Below are 22,958 nucleotides of genomic sequence, written 5' to 3' on the forward strand. Positions count from 1 at the left end.
ATATATTCCATTGCTGTGACAAAAGGGAAGCGGGATAGTTCAGATGTTCTCCAGGCAAATTATATCTTGCAACGAAGAAAAGGAAAAATTGTCACTCTCCAATGCACAAAAATGTGAAACTAGTCATGCATACAGCCAGCTGGTAAAATGCTTCCACAGCAAATACACACGACCCTTGTTAACCGTCTAATGGTTTTGCAATTTCATTGATAAGGAACAGCATACTGAAAATTGCTTTTAATCTTTTACAGTCTAAAATATTACTGCGTTGCCCAGCATAAAATAAACATTGAAATACAGTACTTTTAATTCGTGACTGTACATATTCAGCAGCTGCATAAAAAATATAAATTCCGTCATTCTACTTGATGATGAGAAGAACTCCTAAATCTGTCTCATCAAACGGAAAACATCTCAACATGACCTACTTAGAAGCCTTTCTCCAATTGTGTTAAAATAAGCTAGAGGCCAATATGGTATATTTGGAACATGGTGAACTTTAAAAGGCAATTGAAAGGGAATTCTACTTTACAGAAACTACTAGATGTTTGGGATTGCTCCAGTCTGCATAAAATATATCTTTCAAAAGCTCCATCAGAAACGATATAGACACAGCCGCCGAGGCGCGACAAAAATGATATTATTTATTTTGGTTTCTAATTAGTTACATTTTTAATAATCTTTATTGTCACAAGTAGGCTTACATTAACACTGCAATGAGGTTACTGTTAACAGGCCACATTCCGTCGCCTGTTCGGGTACACAGAGGGAGAATTCAGAATTTCCAATTCAACTAACAGCATGTCTTTTGGGACTTGTGGGAGGAAATCGGAGCATCTGGAGGAAACCCACGCAGACAGAAGGAGAACATGGAGACGCCGCGCAGGAAGTCACCCAAGCCAGAAATTGAACCTGGGACCCTGGCGCTCTGAAGCAACGGTGGTAACCACTGTGCTACCGTGCCGCCTAGTTGAATTACTTAGCAAGAAATGAGAAATGGGCAGCACGGTAGCACAGTGGGTACCACTGTTACTTCACAGCTCCAGGATCATTGCAGTGTTTGTGAGCCTACTTGTGACAATAAAGATTATTATAATTAACAGCAAGTTATTCTGTACGTTTACAGCTCCCCAATTCAACCTCATCATGTTGAACACTAAACCAGAGATGACATCAGAACATTGTGGGGCCGCAAATTTGTATGAGCAGACGCCTGTCCTCTCAGGCTGTGATTTGATTACAGACCAAACTCATGGGGACCAAAGGGCAATCTGAGTGCTGCAATATCTCCCTAATATTTATCCTACAGCATTTGTTTGGATGAGGCTGAACGCATTGAGTTATCACCTGAATGCTTCCTGCATCAGTGGAGTGACCGCCTCAGTCACAGAGAATCATAACTACCTTGGAGAGGTTATAATTCCAAAGCCCCCCCCCCCCCCCCCCCCACCCCCCATCTCCCCGACCTTCCTCACTCCGGCCCAGTTGAGATAGGAGCAGTGAAGCGCTGAGCAGCAGTGAGGTGCAAATGGGGCGCAGCCATGGGAGGACACAATCCTTTTTACAGCGCTAGCTGGCAGAAAGCAGGACCAAGCAGCTCTTAAAACAGCTCGGTTCAAACCAGTCAAGAAAAAAGCGCGTTGGGCCTTCTAACCCCGTCTCGACACTCGCCTGCCCTTGTGGCTGCCTCGGATGTGCCTCTGGAGTCAGCATGGCTTCCCCCAGAGTGAAAACTGAGCCGAACAAAGCCCTTTAAACCAAGAGTGGGTCTGCAGAATTGGGAAATTTCTCGACTCAAGTTACTCGCCTCGGTAGCTAAAGTGCGGCCCACTGACACGATTTCTCTTTGCAGATCTACCAGTGCCTGTGGAGAGTATTTTCTGCATTTTGGGGGTGTATTTCAGATTTACAGTGCCCTTACTGATTTGCTTTCATGTGAAAGAACTCATGTTGATTTGCATTGTTACAAAAGCTGCCAAGTCATGGAATCAACATTGACCAATTGACATCTTTCCTTTTAATTAATTTTGTAATTTAAAGTCAGAAATGTACTACAGCCAGTTGTATCACAGGTCCATAGTTTTGCCGGAAACCCATGTTATCACAAGTTCAGGATAATGTCAAGGTGTAATATTGCATTTAAAGAACAGTTTTGACAAGTGCTACATAAATCCACTCGCTAATGTATAGAATCACAAGGTTCTAAAGAGCCCTATAGATTGCTGGCCAGGCAGATTAAAATGCTGTCCTCTCAAGGAGGCATACAACTGACCATATTTCAGCTGTAATCTTACTCAAAGGCGCCAAGAGATATTCAAGGTACAAAATCACACCTGGTGCAGTAGCCACATCACAAAGGCTGAATTTATTATGCACCATGTGAACAAAGCTGTACAGTGCAACTGACTAACTATACCTGACTAGGATGAGCAAAACGTAGAGCAAAATGGAGTTGCAACATCAAATCGGAGAACGTCTGTTTCTCCAGCACAGAGTTTTTAAAAAATACATGAAAACGCTTTAAAAAACAAGCAGAACATGATCATTAAATAGGATTTTGAAAGCTCCAAAGAGAAGTCTGTTCTAAAAGCATTCATTTAAGCTATTAACACCCTGGCAACTACTGGTTTGGAATGATCATGTCTTGTTTTAACACTATGTGACACTTAGTTTGCTGTCTAATTTTAGACCAGCTAAGAAAATTCATGTCCTAGAAATCATCCATAAAGGTGTAGTGGTCGAGTTATCCACATGTGTACATGTGCACACACGCACACATACTACTTTGCCACACATATTATTCAGGTCATTACCTACTGCGCTGGTGAACTGCAAATGAAGAGAACTTACTGCACCATTTTTAGATGAACTACCTTCTAGATAAAATGTGGCATTACAAATGAAAAAGATAGGCATAGAGTCTGGTGGTGCTTACAATGCTTAAGAGTAATGGATTTGCTATTTTTCTCTTTAGTCCGGTATGTAGTTGCAAACCTGGATGGAGGTTTAGTTTGCAAATGATCAGACTAGAGCAGCAAGATGCACACACGTTATTTGATGAATCACACGTTAGTCTTTACAGGCCAGGAAAAGGGCAACAACTACTTAATGAATTGTAGTGTCACAAATTTTACTGGCATAAATTGCATTTGATCTCCAAAACTCAACCAGCATGTAGCTAAAATAACCAGGGCATGTAATTAAGTACTTCGGCCAATTATTTGTTTACCTATTGGGCAGCACGGTAGCATGGTGGTTAGCATAAATGCTTCACAGCTCCAGGGTCCCAGGTTCGGTTCCTGGCTGGGTCACTGTCTGTGCGGAGTCTGCACGTCCTCCCCGTGTGTGCGTGGGTTTCCTCCGGGTGCTCCGGTTTCCTCCCACAGTCCAAAGATGTGCGGGTTAGGTGGATTGGCCAGGCTAAATTGCCCATAGTGTCCTTAAAAGTAAGGTTAGGGGGGGGGGGGGGGGGTTGTTGGGTTACGGGTATAGCGTGGGTTTGAGTAGGGTGATCATTGTTCGGCACAACATCGAGGGCCGAAGGGCCTGTACTGTTCTATTTCTATTTCTATTGATGGGAATGCCCCAAAATAATTACGCTCTGCTCCTTGTTCAAAATGGTGGCGCTGAACTTGATCAATAGTGCTTCATAACCAGGCTATCAAAAACAATGCTTCAGCAATATGGTAGAGACTCCTATTCATCTCTGTCCCTTCAGCCTTATAGTTTCCATAAAACCAGCTTTTACATCCTGCCACTGACCACCTGGCTGGGACCAACAAAAAGCCTCCAGAGATTCTCCAAATCCCCTATGAAGAAACAAACACCGTGCTTTTCTAACTACCATCTTTCGTGTTGTATAAAACTAATTTTTTTAAAATTAATTTATGGGACGTGGCATTGCTGGTTAGTCCAGCATTAATTGCCCATTTCCAATTACCCTTGAGAAGGTGGTGGTGAGCTGTCTTCTTGAACCGCTGCATTCCTTTAGATGTAGGTACGCCCAAAGTGCTGTTAAGGAGGGAGCTCCTGGATTTTGACCCAGAGACAGTGAAGGAACGGCGATATGTTTCCAAGTCGGGACGGTGAGTGACTTGGAAGGGAACCTCCAGTTGGTGGGGTTCCCAGGTATCTGCTGCTCTCGCCCTTCTCGGTGATAGTGGTCGTGGGTTTGGAAGGTGTTGTCTAAGGAACCTTGGTGAGTTTCTGCAGGGCACCTTCTGGATGGAACAGGGATAGGGTCAGGGCATGGACTTAGGTATCACGAATCGGTGCGGATTCGAAGGGCCGCACTGACTTTCTTCCGCACTGTAGAGATTCTATGATACTCCTGGACACTCAACTCTAACCTGGTAGAAAGCTGCACACAAAGATCCAGTGTTATTTGTGATATGGTTTCCCCCTTCCCCAATGGCAGTCTAAGTCTCGCGCCAAGTCGAGGGGATTTCTTGGGATGCAGCAGCAACGATGTCAGTAAGCAGTCAATCACATTGAAGTAAGCGCCCACAGCAAATCAGAAAGTTAAAATTACTTATTGCCCTTCACTTTTTATTTTAAGCTTGAGATAGCAAAGTGTATGATAGAAACTAAAAATGAAGAAATCGGTCATTCAACAAATATGAAATGACTTCCAAGGCTCATGAAGGTATTTTGCAGCAGTTTTGACGTTAGTATGCAGGTAAAAACCCAGTTACACCTCATAAGGCACACATTTTTTCATTGGTTTTTACAGTGAGACAATGCACAAGCGTGGAGTTCCTCATCGACTCAATTAATTTCCATCAACTGCAGCCCGTGGCGGTGAAGGAGACTCAACAGTGAACTTCTGGATTTCCACATTATTGCATGCACGTGTCGCCGCTGGAATGTTGCTGAATGTTTCGCTGGGGTAATGCTGACAAACACCAGCAGCTTCCTGAACATTGGACTCCGCAGTATTCAAGGCATGATGACATTTCTAGAAATGCAGATTCAGCATGCAGCTGATTTGCTTGTGGCTGTGCTCTGGTTTGATATCAAAATACTGGCTTGGTAATGGAAATCTTAGCAAACCAAGAAAATATTGAAATATTAGGCTGACATCAACGTTGCATCTTTTCATTGACTAACTTAAGTCCGAAACAATGGCCGGAATTCTCTGGTCCTTGGAATTCACTTTTCCTGTCAGGAGCGTAGCCCCTCCCACCGGATTCCTGGCGGCATGGGGCGGTTATAATGGGAACTCCCATTGACCAACGGCGGGAAGGTAGAATGCCGCCACCAGCGAACGTCGTGCTGCCAAGAAACACGCAGCTAGGAGATCAGAGAATCCAGCCCAATGAAAGCCAATTGAATCAACAGCTTGTTCCAAACGGGGAAAAAAAACACTTGAAAAACTTTGTCTTCAGAATTGCAAATGTGAAAGAATTCTGCTAAGAAGGAAAATACTGAAAATTGGGTGTCATCTGTAATGCTCACAGCACTAAATATCACACCTCTCTGAATGAGGATTCAATGAGAAAAAAGCTCTTAAAACAGGTACTTCCAGATGATTTCCCTTGAATGGAAGGCAAACAATCTTAAAGTACATTGACGATAAATGAATTGCAACAATCTACGAAGCACATTTAAGATATATTTGTTTTTAAAATTCCAAGGCACTTTACAGGGACGTTAGAAAGCAAACTTTTACACTGAACTACATATTGAGATAGTTTTGGTGAAGACTAAACACTTGATCGAAGAGGCAGGTCTGAAAGGAAGAAAGAGAGATTTAGAGAGACAATTGCAAAGCTTCGTGTCTAGGAAGCTAAAAGATTGACCATGAACGTGAGAAGTGATTGAAATCAAGGATGTTCCAGTTGTGGCTCAGTGGATAGCACTCTTGCTCCAGTCCCACTCCATCACCTGAGCATATCGATTAACACTGATGCGCCAGCACAAAACTGAGTGATGTTGCCCTATCAGAGGTGTCTTTGGATGAGGCATTAAACCGAGGCCTTCTCAGGTAGACATTAAAGATCCCATGATACTATTTAAGAAGAAGAGCAGATGAGTTATCCCCAGTGTCTTGGCCAATACTTACCCCTCAATCAACATGGAGAAAAATAGATAATTTGGTTCAGTAACAGTGTTGTTTGTGGGGGCTTGAAATGCACTAATTACTGACACGCCTCCGACATTTCAAAAGTACTTAATTGACTGTAAAGTGCTTTGGGACTTCTAATGGATGTGTAAAATGCTTCTTCATAAATGCCAAGACTTTATTTACTATGTTCAAGAAGCCAGCATTAGAAGAGTGCAGAAATCTCAAAGGGCTTTGGGGCTTGAGGAAGTTACAGAGCTAAAGAGGCCAAGAAGGGACAGAACAGTGGCACAGTGGTTAACACAGCTATCCTAATGTCAGGGACCTGGGTTCAATTCTGGTGTTGGGTGACTATCTGTGTGGAGTATGCACTTTCTCCCAGTGACTGCATAGATTTCCTTCGGATGCTCCAGTTTCCTCCCACAGTCCAGAGATATGGTACTTCGGTGGATGGGCCATGCAAAAATGTCCCTTAGTGTGTCCAACGATGTGCAGGGTAGGTGGGGTTGGGGGGGGGGGGTAAGAATGGGCCTGGGTAGGCTGCTCATTCAGCGGGTCAGTGCAGACTCAAAGGGCTGAATGGCCTCCTTGTGCACTGTAGGAATTCTATGATTCTACAGATTTGAAAGCAATGATGATGAGAATGTTATAGTCAAGACACTGCTTAATTGGAGCCAATGTAGGTCGATAAGAACAGCAGCGATAGATGAAAACGGTCTAGTGTGAGTTACGACACGGAGGGCAGAGCTTTGGTTGACCTCAAATTTCACAGTGGAACATACATACGAACTCGAAGCAGGACACTCAGCCCCTCGAGCTCAGCCTGTTATTCAAGTAGATCATGGCTGATTGGATTGTAACCTCAACCCCACATTCCTGCTTATCCCCGACAGCATTTCACTCCCTTGTTATTCAAGAATCTACCTAGCACTGCCTTAACAACATTCAAAGACTGCTTCCACTGCCTGTTGAGGACAAGAGTTCCAAAAACTCACAACCCTCAGGAGGAAATAAATTCCCCTCATTGCCTTCTTAAATGAGCGACCCCTTATTTTTCAACACTAACTCCTAGTCCTAGATGGTCCGACAAGAGGGAACATTGTTTCCACATCTACCCTTTGAGACCCCTCAGGATCTTATATGCTTCAATCAAGTCACCCTTACCCTTCTAGACTACAGTGGATGCAAGCCTAGCCTGTGCTGCCTTTCCTCATAAGACAACCCACCCAATTGTTGTAGGAGTCTGGTAAAACTTCTCCAAAGTGCTTCCAACACTTTTACATCTTTCCTTAAATAAGGAGACAAAGGGCAGCATGGTGGCGCAGTGGTTAGCACTGCTGCCTACAGCGCTGAGGACCCGGGTTCGATCCCAGACCCGGGTCACTGTCTGTGTGGAGTTTGCACATTCTCCCTGTGTCCGCGTGGGTTTCACCCCAACCCGGCGGGGAGCAGAGGTAACTGCAAGAGTGGAACGAGAAGTCATTTGTGACTTTGATAGAGCTGTTTCTTGTAATGTGGCAGAGTTGAAAGCTGATTGGCAGGCTTCAAACACAGAGTTCCAGGAAAGATGGGCATGGAATTTGGGAGGTGACAACATGCCCAAGGACTCTGGAGAGGAAACGGAGATTGGAGATGGGGTGCCAGTTTGCAAGAATTAAGAAGACTAGGGTCATTTTATTTCTTGATGGGAGAGTTGATGACAACAGAGTTGAGGGAGAAGGGGAGAGGAGTGACGACAGGTAACCCGCTGGCAGAGGAGATTAGCAAGATTAGCCCCCAGCTGGCATGTCGATCAGAAAGGTCAGTGAGAGACTAGGATGGGGCAGCCAGAGTTCCTATTTGTCAGGAAGCAGCTCAAGAGAAGCAACAAGCCCTTCAGAAAAAGCCAAAGGAGACAGATGGGAAGGATAGGCTTATTCTAAAGGGAGTCGAGTCTGGCATGGTGGCAGGAGTGCAGGAAGGTCGAGGACTATCGATGATTTGGGAAGAGGACAGTCTAGGAGACGCAAAGAAAAAAGTATAAATAAAGAAAAAAAGAGGAAATAGAAATTATGGGCTGCCTCCCATAAAGTACAATTCTGAGAATTCTGACAAGTTCTACAAAGGAGCAGGAGGAGATTCCATCGAGATCCCTACAGCGCAGAAGGAGACCATTTGGCCCATCGAGTCTGCACCAATCCTCCGAAAGATCAACCTACCTAGGCACACTCCCCCATCCTATCCTCGTAACCTCACCTAACCTGCACATCTTTTGGACACGAAGGGGCAATTCTAACATAGCCAATCCACTTAACCTGCACATCTTTGGACTGTGGGAGGAAACCGGAGCAGTCAGAGGAAACCCACGCAGACACGGGGAGAATGTGCAGACTCTACGCAGACACCCAAGGCCAGAATCAAACCCGGGTCCCTGGCACAGTGAGGTAGCACTGCTAACCACGTTGGAGGCGGTTCCCAACTAATGATTGCATTGAGCTTTTCAATAAAAAAAAACCATGAATCTGAAATGACAGAAAATGTGAAACTGTCAGTGGTCAAATAAAAAGTGTCTTTATAGGGATCTATTTTAGAAAATCCATCCCGCCTCATTCAAAAGTAATAAATCATTGCAGACAACAGTACAGATGAAGGCTACATTGACATGAATGAATTAAAAAATAATTAATGGGAATTACAAATATTAGCTACGATTTCATATAGGTTATGAGCACAATGCAATTTTGCAGCAATAACAAGGTTAAAAATAGTTAAATGAAACAGAACAGGACACTATGAAATCAACTAGAGGCTGGGGAGAGGAGAGGGGATGAGGCGTGAGAGAATGCTAGGTTTTGAAGCAGGCAGAGACAGAAAAGAATAGAGTGCATTTGCATTGTTAGCTGTGGCTCCATTGGTAGCTTTCTCACCTCTGTATTACAAAGCTCCATGTTCAAGTTCCACTGCAGGACTTCAGAGCAAAAATCAAGACTGACACTCCAGGGCAGCATGGTGGCGGAGTGGCTAGCATTGCTGCCTCATGAGACCAAGGTCCCAGGTTTGATCCCGGCTCTGGATCACTTCCCTTCCCGGCACCAAATGGGAGCCGCGCCAACCCACACATGTGCAGTTGGGCCGCGCCAACCCACACATGCGTGCCGGCCCTGACGCAACATGGCGTGGGGGTTCAGGGGCCGGCCGCGCAACAAAGTAGGCCAGGGGGGGAGAGGCCGGCCCGCTGATTGGTGGGACCCGATCGTGGGGCAGACCCCATCGGAGGCCCCCCCACCCCCCCCACAGGCCGCCCCCCGACTCTTCGTGCAGAGTTCCTGCCGGCAGCGATGGGGTGTGGACGGCACCGGCGGGACTCTGCTTTTTCTGCTCGGCCCATCCGGGCTGGAGAATCGGTGGCCCGGCCTTGTACAGCGGCCCACGACCGGCGCCATGCCAAACGTGCCGGCGCAAATGGCACCGATTCTCCGCACCTCGGAGAATTGCGCACCGGCGTCGGGGCAGCGTGGCGCGGTTTTGGCAATTCTCCGGCCCGGCGCGGGGCTCAGAGAATCGCGCCCAGGATTCTCAGAGAGCTTGACAGGGTAAATGCTGAGAGAATGTTTCCTCTTGTGGGAGAGTCTGGGACCAAAGGGCATAATCTCAGTAAAGGGTCTCCCATTTAAGACTGGGATGAGGAGGAATTTCTCTCAAGGATTAGTGAATCTGTGGAATTCTTTACCGCAGAGGGCTGTAGAGGCTGAGTTGTTAAGTATGTTCAAGGCTGACATAGATTTTTAATCAGTAAGGGAATTAAGGGTTATGGCGATTAAGGCGGGAAAGTGGAATTGAGGATTATTATATCAAACCAGTCATGATCTCATTCAACGGTGGGGCAGACTCGATGGGCCAAATGGCCTATTTCTGTTCCCACATCGGACTTTATCATATTGTCACTTGTGGAACCTTACCGAGCGCAAATTAATTGCCATATTTCCCACACTTCAATAAGTAGTTCATTGGCTATTAATTGCTTTAAGACATCCGGTGGTCGTTAAAAGCACTACATAAATGAAAACCTTTTTGTATATGACATGCAAACAAAAAGGAAAGATTGGTAGTGGAGGGAAAATTCTTCCTGTGGTGCCCAGTGAATGAGCCAAAGTTTAACCTCTGGCCAGCACGGTGACACAGTGGTTAGCACTGTTGCCCCATGGCGCCGAGGACCCGGGTTCGATCCCTGCCAGGGCCAATGTGCAAACTCCACACGGACATTCTCCCAGCAACTGCGTGGGTCTCACCCCCACAACCCAAAGATGTGCAGGGCAGCTAGATTGGCCACACCAAATTGCCCCTTAATTAAAAAAAAGTCCAACCTCAAAAATGTTTCAACACTTGAAAAGGACCAGATAACTAATTTGTGCACTTTAACATGAAAAATACGGGGCATCCTTTGATCATTTTAATTTGTAGTGTTTTCTTGAAACTCTCTCCTACGCAATGAAATGATGAGAATTTGGATGGCAAGTTCAGCAAGGGAAAACAAGGAGACTGCTGCCCGAGTGGAGATAGTAAGCTAATAATATATTTTTTTTAACAAAAAAGCTCAAAGCAACTATAAATCTAAAATGTCTCTCAATAATGTGAAATTGTTAGTGATAGTGTTAAAAAAAGTACCTTATAAATTCAACTTTATATTTAAGAAAACATCCCACACCCTCACACGAAAGGAAGTAAATTGGCAAACAGTCACAATTGTTTGACAGTGAAAGCTCTTGGCAACTATAAAAGGGTTTTATCGGGTCCTTTCATCCAGCTATACATCCCCCTTGATTGGGTAGCAATAACACAATGATTTATAATAGATTCAATATGGCCTGCAACAAACACAATTCGAAGAATCAGCCAGCTTTGCTCTTTGGTAATAGACATGGCTGCTGAAAATTTTGGAAATCAATATACCATGTCAAAAGAGTTACAGAAGGCTCGTAACACATTTGCTAACCAAGCTACATGGTGCAATCTACACTTTGAGCTCCGATGTAAAAATTTGCAAGAGAATGCACTTAGACAGGCAGACAATTTATTACATTTGCTTGTCAGGCACAAATGTAAATGTGCGTGCTCATGGGAACCCTTGTATTTTTGTAGCCAAAATCAATCCTGATAAATAATGATTGACAACCTCTTTAATCTTGCTCACTTGCCCTCAGTATTTAATTTTACTCCCTGGGGGTAACTGTCTGAACCCATCGCATATAATTTTCAAAGACAACATGTTGAAATTTATAGCATATTGGGACAGAAGTACAAGATGCGTATTATGTGCACTTGTTCACGTTTACTCTAAGGTATACAAGTGAGAAACTGATGCAACTAGTTTCGGACAGTACTAATTAACATTAGCGGAAGGCCAGCGAAACATCACTATTTAGTGGACCATAAAACCAATAGGTAAATGTGGGTCAGAGGTTTACTGGCCACTGGAGTAGCATGTCAACGATAAGTGTTCTAAATCCAACAGGTCACTGGCGATAAATTATTATTGCATTACTCCAGAATTATTCATTTGACGAAAAGGTGATCTATTACAGCATTCATATTAATGCTCACAGTTCAACTACATTCGCACAGAATGGATCTGCCTTTAAGGCAAATTAAAAGGAGCATATATCTTTTTTATGTTAAAAAAAAGATTCACAGGCTACTGAGGACACATATGTAGATACCATGCTGCAAAGTGCCATCATATACAGAATAACAAATTACTGAGAGGGAGCTTCAAGGTTGCAACATAATTGAAGAGATCTGATTGCATTATAAAACTGGAACAGCACAGGTTTTGTGGCTTCGGAATGTCATTGAAATCTTTGATATTGAATTAGTCTTTAACACTCACTCTCTCCCCCTTTATTGCATTATTTTCTCCCCGTCCATTGCATTATTTAAAGCATATGAAATTTGTCATTAATGAAATCACTTAGAACATAGAACATAGAACAGTACAGCACAGAACAGGCCCTTCAGCCCTCAATGTTGTGCCGAGCCATGATCACCGTACTCAAACCCACGTATCCACCCTATACCCGTAACCCAACAACCCCCCCCCTTAACCTTACTTTTATTAGGACACTACGGGCAATTTAGCATGGCCAATCCACCTAACCCGCACATCTTTGGACTGTGGGAGGAAACCGGAGCACCCGGAGGAAACCCACGCACACAGGGGGAGGACGTGCAGACTCCACACAGACAGTGACCCAGCCGGGAATCGAACCTGGGACCCTGGAGCTGTGAAGCATTTATGCTAACCACCATGCTACCCTGCTGCCCCCTTAATATGCAACAGTAGTAAATCCTTCCTTGGCATGGGAATACAGGAACTGCTTCACCCGGTAACACCCTCGATGAGGCCACTTCCATTTTAGTGTGGACAGCAGGCGGAGGGATGGTAGTTATGCTGGAAACATTTATGAAGGCATGGTTCCAAATCATATCAACAGATTTAATCTGCCCCATGAAATGTTTTTCGCAGCTCTGGTAACTCCAGAGACCACTGAAGTATTGCAGAGATAGTAGGCGGCCATAGAACCTCTCAGAAATTGAACTTTTAAAAAAATCCAGCAAGAAACCAATGTTCATCACTTCATTGCCGAAACTCAAATGATGTTCAGTAGGGGGGGGGGGGGGGAGGGGGGGGGGGGGGGGGGGGGGAAGTTGAATGCTTAAAAACTTCATTACATATAACCTTTTATAACTTTTGGCTCAGTGTTGATTAGCCTATAACCCCAGGGCTACATGCAGCCCATCAGGGTTCTGAGTGTGACCCATGAGACATTTTGTTGATTGTTGCCCACGTGCAGAGTTGCCACATTCTGCTGGTTTCCAGCCACCTAGTTTTTCCCCCCTATCAATAGGACTGTAGTGATGCACAGGTAAAGCAAGGTACGTACCGATTGCACACAACGTCAACTGCAATTTCAATCTTGCAGTCCACTAAGATGAAGGACGGCCACTCATGCGGCCCACTCACTAGCCGACGTTGTCAATCAACGATTGAGATTCACATGGATAAGATTAGTTCAACGGAGGATCCTTCATGGATTATATTACAGTCCACAAAGTGTTCTGAATCCAACAAAGAGAGACTCAGCTGAACTGCATGCATTAGATAGGCCTGAGCAGAGTACTTGGGGAAAGGTGGTATTGAGATTCAGAAGAATGGACCTTCCTTCGCATTCTGTAGAATAGAGCAATAATGCCTCCATTTTGGGTAAATATTAATGAACATTCGCGCCAAAGGAGATGGATGAACGCTATTTTGTGCAAATCAATTAAAATAAGCTGAGGAACAAAATAAATGGATAGGTCGTTAAAGGGATACTGCTTGAACCCAGAAGGAAATTGCAAATTAAACCTAAAACATCAAATCAAAAAGCATCAAGAGGGTCGATAAAGCAACCCTTCCCCTGTGGTGCCCACCCCTCCGGACACACATTTGTTTTTAGATTACCCGTGCCTGCTACAGGACAATTATACCACCTACCATGGTGGAGTTGAGCCTGGAACCCCAGAGCATTGTTCTAGGTTTGTGCTTTACCAGTTCAGTGACCTATACCACTTGGTCACAGGAGGAATCCCTCTGATAACGATCATGAAATATGCTTATCTGAATTACTATCAGAACACCACATAAACTTTACACTGGGGCAAATTCATTTGCTCAATTTTAAGACTTTTTTGAAAGTTCCTAGTTGGTCCACACTAGATGACTCATGCTTCTGTGTGGGAATGGGGCCAACAGGGAATTACTCACATGTAACTGGCAGTTAGATGCGAACAAGACTACTCGGTCATTTATGTGAGCTAAAATGAGTGTTTGGCTTTGCTGTCCCAATGTAACAGTGTAAATTATGCGACACAATTCAGAGCTATCACTCATCAATGCGAACTGCAGTATATTCACATTCCCTCCTCACCCCCCCCCCCCCACCCCCCCCGACACACACACACGCACATTACGTTACATTCACAGTCATTTTCCATTATATTATGAACTTCCAGTCAATATTTTTAAATTTTGAATACAAAGACTATTAAAGTGGCCACTGCAAATCATGTGAACATTGGCATTTGAAGCTCCAGGCACCCCAGATTCTCAAGCAAGTACTTAATTAAAAACCAAACATTCACAGCCACCTGGGGAATTCTCACATCCCTTGATTAAAAGTAGACCATCAACAAAAAAACCATGGTTTCACCATGGACAAAATAAATATTTGAAACTCAACGGGTGCAATTTAACCACCGATTCGCGGCCAGCGCAGATCTCGACGCGCCGGTTAAATAGCGGGAAAGCCCAAAATCGAGATTCGCGCTAGGTGTGATTCAGTTTGCCATCTAACCGGCCCGCTCCCAAAGGCAAGTTCCGGATCTTGCCCAAATATGGCGAGCATATCATTAACCCCAATTTGCATTTGTTTCAATCTCTTCAGCTAGATTGACATCGGATGTAACGGCCTCCCGGAAATTAACCGGCTCCCCAGCGAGAAATTACACGGGTGTCATTTAGTACTCATTTTTTTAAAACGTGAAGCTGGCAGGGAACTGTGGCGGTGAGTAACTATTTCCATTTTCCAGCATGCAGCTCAAAGGCACTGTTGTTGGGATTATTTTAATTAGTTTAATTAAGACAATCAGTGAGTTCAAGAAAACCCACACACTTTACATACAAAGATACTGATCACAGACAGTAAGAAAACACCAATACCGCCCATGACAATACACTGTCATATTTATAGATGATTTAGCAGGAGCAGTGAACTCGACTGCACATTAGTACAAGAGAACAGATTTTTCATTTTAACAAGGCTTTTATGAAAAAAAACCAGCAAAACTGATGAATACGTCAAAGTAATGGATAATCGTTAATATATTTTGGGGGGCCTTGGGGGATGTCATAAATCAGGGGATGTCATAAATGTCATGGGGCAGCGCGGTAACTTTGTGGATAGCGCAATTGCTTCACAGCTCCAGGGTCCCAGGTTCGATTCTGGCTTGGGTCACTGTCTGTGCGGAGTCTGCACATCTGCACGTGTGTGCGTGGGTTTCCTCCGGGTGCTCCGGTTTCCTCCCACAGTCCAAAGATGTGCGGGTTAGGTGGATTGGCCATGATAAATTGCCCTTAATGTCCAAAATTGCCCTTAGTGCTGGGTGGGGTTACTGGGTTATGGGGATAGGGTGGAGGTGTTGACCTTGGGTAGGGTGCTCTTTCCAAGAGCCGGTGCAGACTCAATGGGCCGAATGGCCTTCTTCTGCACTGTAAATTCTATGATATTTCTATGATAAAGCTTGAATTGTTTATGAATGGCACCCAAACCCAGAGAGCCAGTAAATCTATAAGTAGATGCATAGCTAAGGGGCGAAAGACTAATCGAACCATCTAGTAGATGCATAGCTTTACACACACATATACATGGGATGCAAGTGACATTGGCATACTAGGCTGTCTCGCCCAGTCTTAAGTTTGCTGAAGGGCACGAAGAATTAGCCACATGGTGCGCACTGGATTCCAACATACACCAGACCAAAAAGCAGGTGGCTTTTCCTCCTCAAAATCCTGAAGTCTGGTGGGTTAGTTGGGCTTTTAACGACAAATGCGCAGCTTCCTTGCGTCATTATTTGCTGGCACTAGCCCACAAAGGATATTGAATTCATTTTCATGTTGGGGGTGGATTTGACACCTAAGCTACCTATCGCCAGATCCCCTCACCTGCCACTTTCAGGCAAATAAGTAAAAGTAACTGAAAAGTCATGACTTGATATTAGTTGCAAGTGATTTGTTTAAACCGTTCCTCGGCTGACAAAGTACTCATACTGTGAAGAGCAGAAAACTGCAAGTTGAAATCTTTCGTTTAATGCTGGTCACAATAGAGCTGTGATCAGTTGCGTTAAGACAGCATTTCTGCTTCTTGAAGTTCATGACTGCACTGGTTTGAAATCAATATCCAAGATAATTTACAGGAAGCTAAATGAGAGGATTAAAAGGCATGTCTAAGAGGAATAAAATGCAACGTCTTTTACCGGATTAATATGGTTTATTTACACCATATGGATTTACATATAAAAAGTATATGTTGCACAATGAGCACCGAATAAGGTTCAGTCTTGTGGGATGAGTTAGAAAAAGAACAGGCTGTATTCTCATTGACAGACAACAGTTATTAATACAAGCAGTTGTGCCTGGTAACCAGTCACTGGTGAAATCTTGCCAGAATCAGTACGAGAATTGTTGTTCCTCATCATCTTTATCAGTGGGCTGGATGAGGGTATTTTGGAACTGTCCACAACAATACGGATGATAACAAAAGAACCTTCGGGAGTAAGGACCTTAGATGAGGAACAGAGATAGAAAGTAGACATAAATGAGATGAGCGTTTGGGGTGCAGGGATGCAACCACCCTTTCTCTGGAAAATATATTTCAGAATAGATAACCATAATGTTAGACATGTCGGCAGCAGCACCATCAAGCATGCGTATGCTTGTCAAATACTCAGGGATACGGAGCGGATGGCAGATCTAGTTCATAAATGGTTAAAGATTAGATTGGAGAGACAGACAAAGTAAAAAAAGTTCAAGGATATGGGAACAGGGCAGATAAATGTAATTTGCATGATTCGCTGATGTGGATTTTGAACACCAGAGTGGTTGAGCCAATGGCCGGTCCCATGATCTAACCCGTAGGTCTTTCTCCTGAGCCACTGCAAAAGCCAATAGGCTGTTTGGATCTATTGCCAGGATACACAAAGAAAAACAAAGCAAGACATTTCAACACTAGGGCCTCTTCTGGAATACCGAGCCCAGTGAGAATCCACTGACTTGAAATGAAAGCTCCTCGATTACTGTGATTGGGATAGTCAGACTCTTTTACTTTCAAAAAATGAAGACAGAAGATTTGATTGAGCTCTTTAAAACAATTAAAATATTTTGATTTGGTAATGCTGCATATAAAAATATAGGTGGTTATTGAGACAAGGTGCATTTCAATGAACTGGAACTTATTTGGACGCCTTTAGGGGTCAGAAAGGGATTTTCCCATTTTTTTCTAAATTTGCCAAAAGGTTTTTTCTCCTTTTTGCTTCTTCCTGGAGAATGCAGAAGGATCTGGAGGAGGGAAGCGCATGTGGCGTCTTGATATGCTTCCATTGCAACATGACAGTATTAGACAAGTTTAATGGACTAACTGGTCTTTGTCCGGCCTTCATTTTCATAAATGTGTTCACCTAATAAAACACTGCGCTATACAAGGCCACGAAAGAAGAGATTGACATTTGGTTGACTTATTGCATTGGTTGAGTATTTGCTTGCACGTTTTACCGTTTCCAAGCTCCATGTAAGATAAAGAATCGCTGATGCTCACTCCTCACAGGAGTTTGGATAGCCTGGGTTATTCATCCATCAGTAATCTTGTGATGAATGAATGTAATTAAAACCTTATCTTGATTCTAAAATTTTTAAAACACAATTTTTTTGGTAAACAATCTTGATATCCAAGAGCTGCAAAACCTAATTGGACTGTGGATTATGGATTTTAATCTCAATGTCTTTTCTTCAGAATTCCAGTCAATTTAGATTTATAAGAATCAAAATATTTCCACTAGGATCCTGGAAGTAACATTTGGAACAACACCATTGCCAGCAGTGACCTACTCCCACTACTTAGTTGTTCTTGGGTCAGTGCTGCAAATAATGCCCGTTTGCAAGCAGTGAAAGAAGTTTTGTTATTGTCCAGTTTTAAAGATCTGAGCTAGGAAGACTGCCATGGTCACCCTAAACTAATTGATCATGCACACTCTCCAAGAGTCCTTCTGAACAGACTTGTTTATTTACACTCAAGACCTCCAGCTGAAATCTGATCCTTTAACATTCAGAAGCACAGCCTGTGAAACAGCCTTGTTGACACTGCAGGGCTTATACTGTAAGGCAGCAGTCTCACAAAGAGGAAGGAGCGAAGGTTGTGACAGTGATAAAAAGGTAGCCATTGCCAACTGGTCTCCTGCCACGTCCTATCCACTGTCATAGTGGTGCTATTCTGCTCGTGATGAGATTATTTCTTCTCAACCTCACTACAGTTAATTTGCAATGAAGGCATTGCAAAGAAATGCAATAAACAATTGAATACTGAGAAAGGGACAAAGACACGGACTTATTTTCAGGGAAGAGAACACTGTTGGAATAAACTAAATTGCATGCTCTAATATCTCTGAATGACCAAAGGCAGCTCTCTACTTTCAGATCAGAATTCCAGAGCATAAAACTACAATGTGCTTTCACATTGAACATAGAACAGTACAGCACAGAACAGGCCCTTCGGCCCTCAATGTTGTGCCGAGCCATGATCACCCCACTCAAACCCACGTATCCACCCTATACCCGTAACCCAACAACCCCCCCTTAACCTTACTTTTATTAGGACACTACGGGCAATTTAGCATGTCCAATCCACCTAACCCGCACATCTTTGGACTGTGGGAGGAAACCGGAGCACCCGGAGGAAACCCACGCACACAGGGGGAGGACGTGCAGACTCCACACAGACAGTGACCCAGCCGGGAATCGAACCTGGGACCCTGGAGCTGTGAAGCATTTATGCTAACCACCATGCTACCCTGCTGCCCAATTGGACCTGGTGTCACCTCAGGACCTGTACTTCTGTGTAACAGTAGCTGTATAATTTGATTTAGGCAAACGTACATGGTAGAGGATTTCACAACAGTGCCTCTGGGATACAGTCCAAACAAGGAATATCAGAATATTTTTTAAAAACTGAGAGGCACCTGGGTTCATGGTGATTAAACATTTCTAAAGGCACACGAGTTAGAAGACACTTTACAAGGGGCAGGAAACAGAAATGTTTCGCTTCCACCCGTTCCAAAGGCGAAGGCAAAACTATTCAAAGGTAACTTTTAACATGAAACATGGTCTACCCGTTGAGTCCTTCCATTAGCCTATCTACCTTGCTGAAGTATAAATGGAGAAGTCTGATTGGGTGGTTATATTGGAACAGACTCGACGACCTGATGATTTCCCCGTCGTTTGGTGATATTCGCGCGAGTTACAAAATCAGCCAGCCGAACTATTAAAGCACATCACTGTAAATACCACCTTCGGGTAGTGGGGCACACTGCAGACAATAATGATGTGACATTCCCATCCTTGCTCTGTCCCCTCACTGCCGGCGATTCTGTTGCATTGTCGTGCCCTTCAACAACAACAAGAATTTTGAACACACACACAGGAGGGAAACGGTGTGGACACAGGGAGTGACATTCAAACCGAAGTTTCAACTACAAAAAAAAACTTTTGTCACTTGGAAACGGACATTCAGTAGCCTTCCACCTCTCGCTCGTTGACTTTTCTATATGGATAGACCCAAGAGTGGATCTGCTGCACAAGCCACGAGTCACTGGTGACCAGCTTTGTGGGGTAGAACAGCCACAGAGAGCGACTGGATAAGCCGATTTCCACAGTGGAGGGCGCAATTGCGAAGACGGAGTTGGACGATAGCAAAACCATCTTTTAACACAAGTGTACGCGACGCAGGGGTACCTCGAAATAAAAGGAACGCTTCAACGAACACCCATTGGTACGAACACTCTGCACAGAAAATTGCTCCTGCAGTCAATAAACTTGGACTTAAACCTGGAGAATTAACACCACCCATCCCAACAAAACCCTGACAGAGCCCAGCTGTGAAAAGATGAATCCACACATCCCTCCTTCAGTAACTATTCTGTCATTGCTTCTATTATCTGATGCCAATTAGGTTAATCAAACTGATGAAAGGGGATAAACACTGGGATTGGAAATGCTTCGTTGGGAATTATTCAGAACTTGAGGAGATTATTTCTCTCACTGATTACACACAGATGCATTATAATAGCACTTATGCAGACTGCCAAACAGCCGGCACGAACATGCATGTGTTAAGAAAATGATCGCCTGGTGAAATCCGGTGGAGTATATTTACAATATGGGCTCAGTGAGCACACGTTCGGCAAGTAGTTATTTGTTCCCATTAACCCCACTGCCATCCAGCACCTCTGGAGCTTATTAATAACACCCAGTCGCCCCTGGTGCACTCTCGACCAGACTGGGTCTATAATGTGCCACCAAAAATCCACCAACACACTGGAAAGTACTCCTAACGAAAGGGGGCAGGAATTTCTCTGCATCTGTTTTGGCTGCCGTGCACGTGAATCCCATTGAATCCGGGCATCCGCTCCTCTATGAACAGACTTTAAAAAATAAAACATGCACACTATATAATTTTTTACAGCCGACCCCCCCCCCCCCCCCCCCCCCCCCCATCCCCATGTCTTACCTTGACCGTGGGCGTTCACCAGGAAAGCCAGAAGCAAACATATCGCGTTCATTTCCAACCGATAGGGACAGAGGACGCTCTTATCCATTCCAGAGGTAGTCAGATCACATCGAAAGGGTATCTGTCTCTCTCTTTCTCTCTCTCCCTCTGTCACATCCAACTACTTTCCCAGCAAACTGAGACGATAGCTTCCCTTTCTTCCCGCCTCCTCCCCTCTCCGCGACTGGAGAAGTGGCTGGTTTGAATTGGATTTGACAGACTGGCTTGGAGCTGAAGTCGGCACTTGGCCCGGCAGAGCGCGTTGTACTTGTGTTTGTGTGTGTGTGTGTGAGACAGAGTGAGTGAGCGAGAGCGGATTGCCACCACTCCTGACTGCCGTCAGCACCACGGACAGCTCCAGCCGCCCGGAACCCGGCCCACGTGTAACATGACGTTCAGCTGGCGCCAGACTGCGGGCTGTTAAAGTTGTATCACACAGGGAATCCATCCTTCAGCCCTTCCTCTCCCTCTCCCTCAGCCTTCTCGCCTGGGGGGAACGACAGTGGGTACATCCTTAATGCCTTCCCGGCTGGATTGTTTAAATGTGAAACTTACTCTCCTGGAGCATCTGCAATCCTTTGCCCCGGTTCTATTCGCCCCCCCCCCCCCCCCCAAGTGTAGACTCCCATCTCCACCTCACAGCCCCCCCCCCCCCCCCCCCCAAACCGAATACTCAGCCCATCTAGTCCAAGGGAGGCAGTGATGTGCTGGTATCGTCACCGGACCGAGCACTCCAGAGGCCCAGGGTAATGCCCTGAGGAAAAACCCCAATCCCAATCCCGCCCATGTTGGAATTTGCGTTCAACAAAAGTCTGGAATTGGAAGTCTAACGATAAAACTATTGCCGATTGTCGTAAAAAAAAACACCCGGTTCGCGCTCGAATGTCCTCCAGGGAAGGAAATCTGCCGCCCTTACCTGGTCTGGCCTTCGCGTGACTTTGGACCCACAGTAATGTGGTTGACTCTTAAATGCCCTGTGAAATTGCCAAGCAAACCATTCAGTTCAAGGGCAATTCGAGACGCCTGACAAACGCTGGCCCAGCCAGTGACGCCCACATTCCCATGAACACATTTTTAAAAAGTTAATGTTTATACCCTCCTCCCTCCCAGCCTTACTTCATTCTCACATGACACAAAAGCAAAAATATGGCAAAAACTGAAAGTCTGACATCGAAAAGAAAACAAGAAATGTTAGAAAAGCTCAGTGGGTCTGGCAGCCTCTGTGGGGAGCAAGAGTAAAGAGTTAATTTCAGGTTGATGACCTTTGATGAAGATCATCAACCTGAAAGTTTAACTCTGTTTCACATCTAACCTTTTTAGTATGTCCATCTAGCCCCCCCCCCCCCTCCCCATTGTGTTTATGTTTCCTGTATTAGATATATCTATATATGTTGTGGGCACCATTCTTTATGCTTCCATATTCACAATGGAGTTAAGCTTGAGGACTGTTGCTTTAATGCTCATATTGTTTATGACTGCTGGCTGCGTAAGGATATTGGGGTCTGAGGTGACTGGTTTCTGTTGTCAAGCCACCGCAGTGTGTTTCCCATGGACTGTGTGAACAAAGCCACAAGAAAGAGTTAAACCCAGGAGGAGCGTCTCTCTGACACTAACTTCAAAACCCAATATCTTTCTAAGAAAAGATTGCCCCTCCGTCACCAACAAATCCCAACTGATGATAACCCTCCTCCCAAAAACCCTGCCTAGCAACAGAGTTTTACACTGTGAGAATGCTTCTCAAAACTGACCTCTGTCACCTTGAAACCCTAAGTATCTCAGCAACAGCTGGTCTGGAATTAAGTGGGGGGGGGGGGGGGGGGAGGGTGCGGTTTATTCCTAAGATGTATTTCAATATGTTGTCATTGCAATGCAACTGAGAACCACTGCCCTCACAAAAAAAAAGCTATATGATTTTGTCAGGAATGTGTTACACTGAAAGCGTAAACCAATGACTAATGACCCTCTCCCTACAGAGCCTATTTTAGTTGCAGAGCCTTGTGTAAATAAAGGGCTGCAGTAAAAACATGCAGAAGCTGACAGAACGACTGAATGCGAAATGGCATGGTGCTTTATAAATTAGAGTATATAAAGAACTACTCAGAATGAGTACATTAAAATGAAAATGCTATCAGGAGTTGGAACAATTGTATATATTCTGACTATAAATAGGTTGCCAAACAGACCTTGTACAATTCCCCATTTGTTCTTGTACATGAGGTCATGAGAATTGTTTTCTCCCAGCTCATTTTGCTTTATTAATGTGACAATGTCCAGCATCCAATTGCATAAGCCAAGAAATAAAAAAATAATTCCCTCTTTTATCTATTAGCTTTGTTTAATCACAATTACTCCATATGCATGTGCATCGATGTGAACCCAGAGGCAGTGACTATATCATGAATCTTTTTATATATGCTTCAAATTCAGCCACAAAGGAAATCACTTCAGAATGTGAAATCGGAAGAGGATACTTTCAAGTTAATACAAAACATTAAGATCGTGCT

The 22,958-nt window shown here is 44.4% G+C and overlaps 1 protein-coding gene across 3 annotated transcripts in view; it reads right to left on the reverse strand.

Moving 5' to 3' along the window:
• sez6b (seizure related 6 homolog b) overlaps positions 1-20,834 on the reverse strand; it is a 1,051,857-nt gene extending 1,031,023 nt beyond the window's left edge. For 2 of the 3 annotated variants that reach the window (XM_038814277.1, XM_038814276.1), the window contains exon 1: positions 20,416-20,834. In XM_038814277.1, the coding sequence (XP_038670205.1) occupies positions 20,416-20,456 (41 nt within the window). In that variant the 5' untranslated portion in view covers positions 20,457-20,834. The remainder of the gene's footprint in view (positions 1-20,415) is intronic. The other variant, XM_038814278.1, reaches the window with a different exon arrangement.
• Positions 20,835-22,958: the final 2,124 nt, after the last annotated feature.

Source organism: Scyliorhinus canicula, chromosome 12, assembly GCF_902713615.1.
Source record: "Scyliorhinus canicula chromosome 12, sScyCan1.1, whole genome shotgun sequence".
Lineage (NCBI taxonomy): Eukaryota > Metazoa > Chordata > Chondrichthyes > Carcharhiniformes > Scyliorhinidae > Scyliorhinus > Scyliorhinus canicula.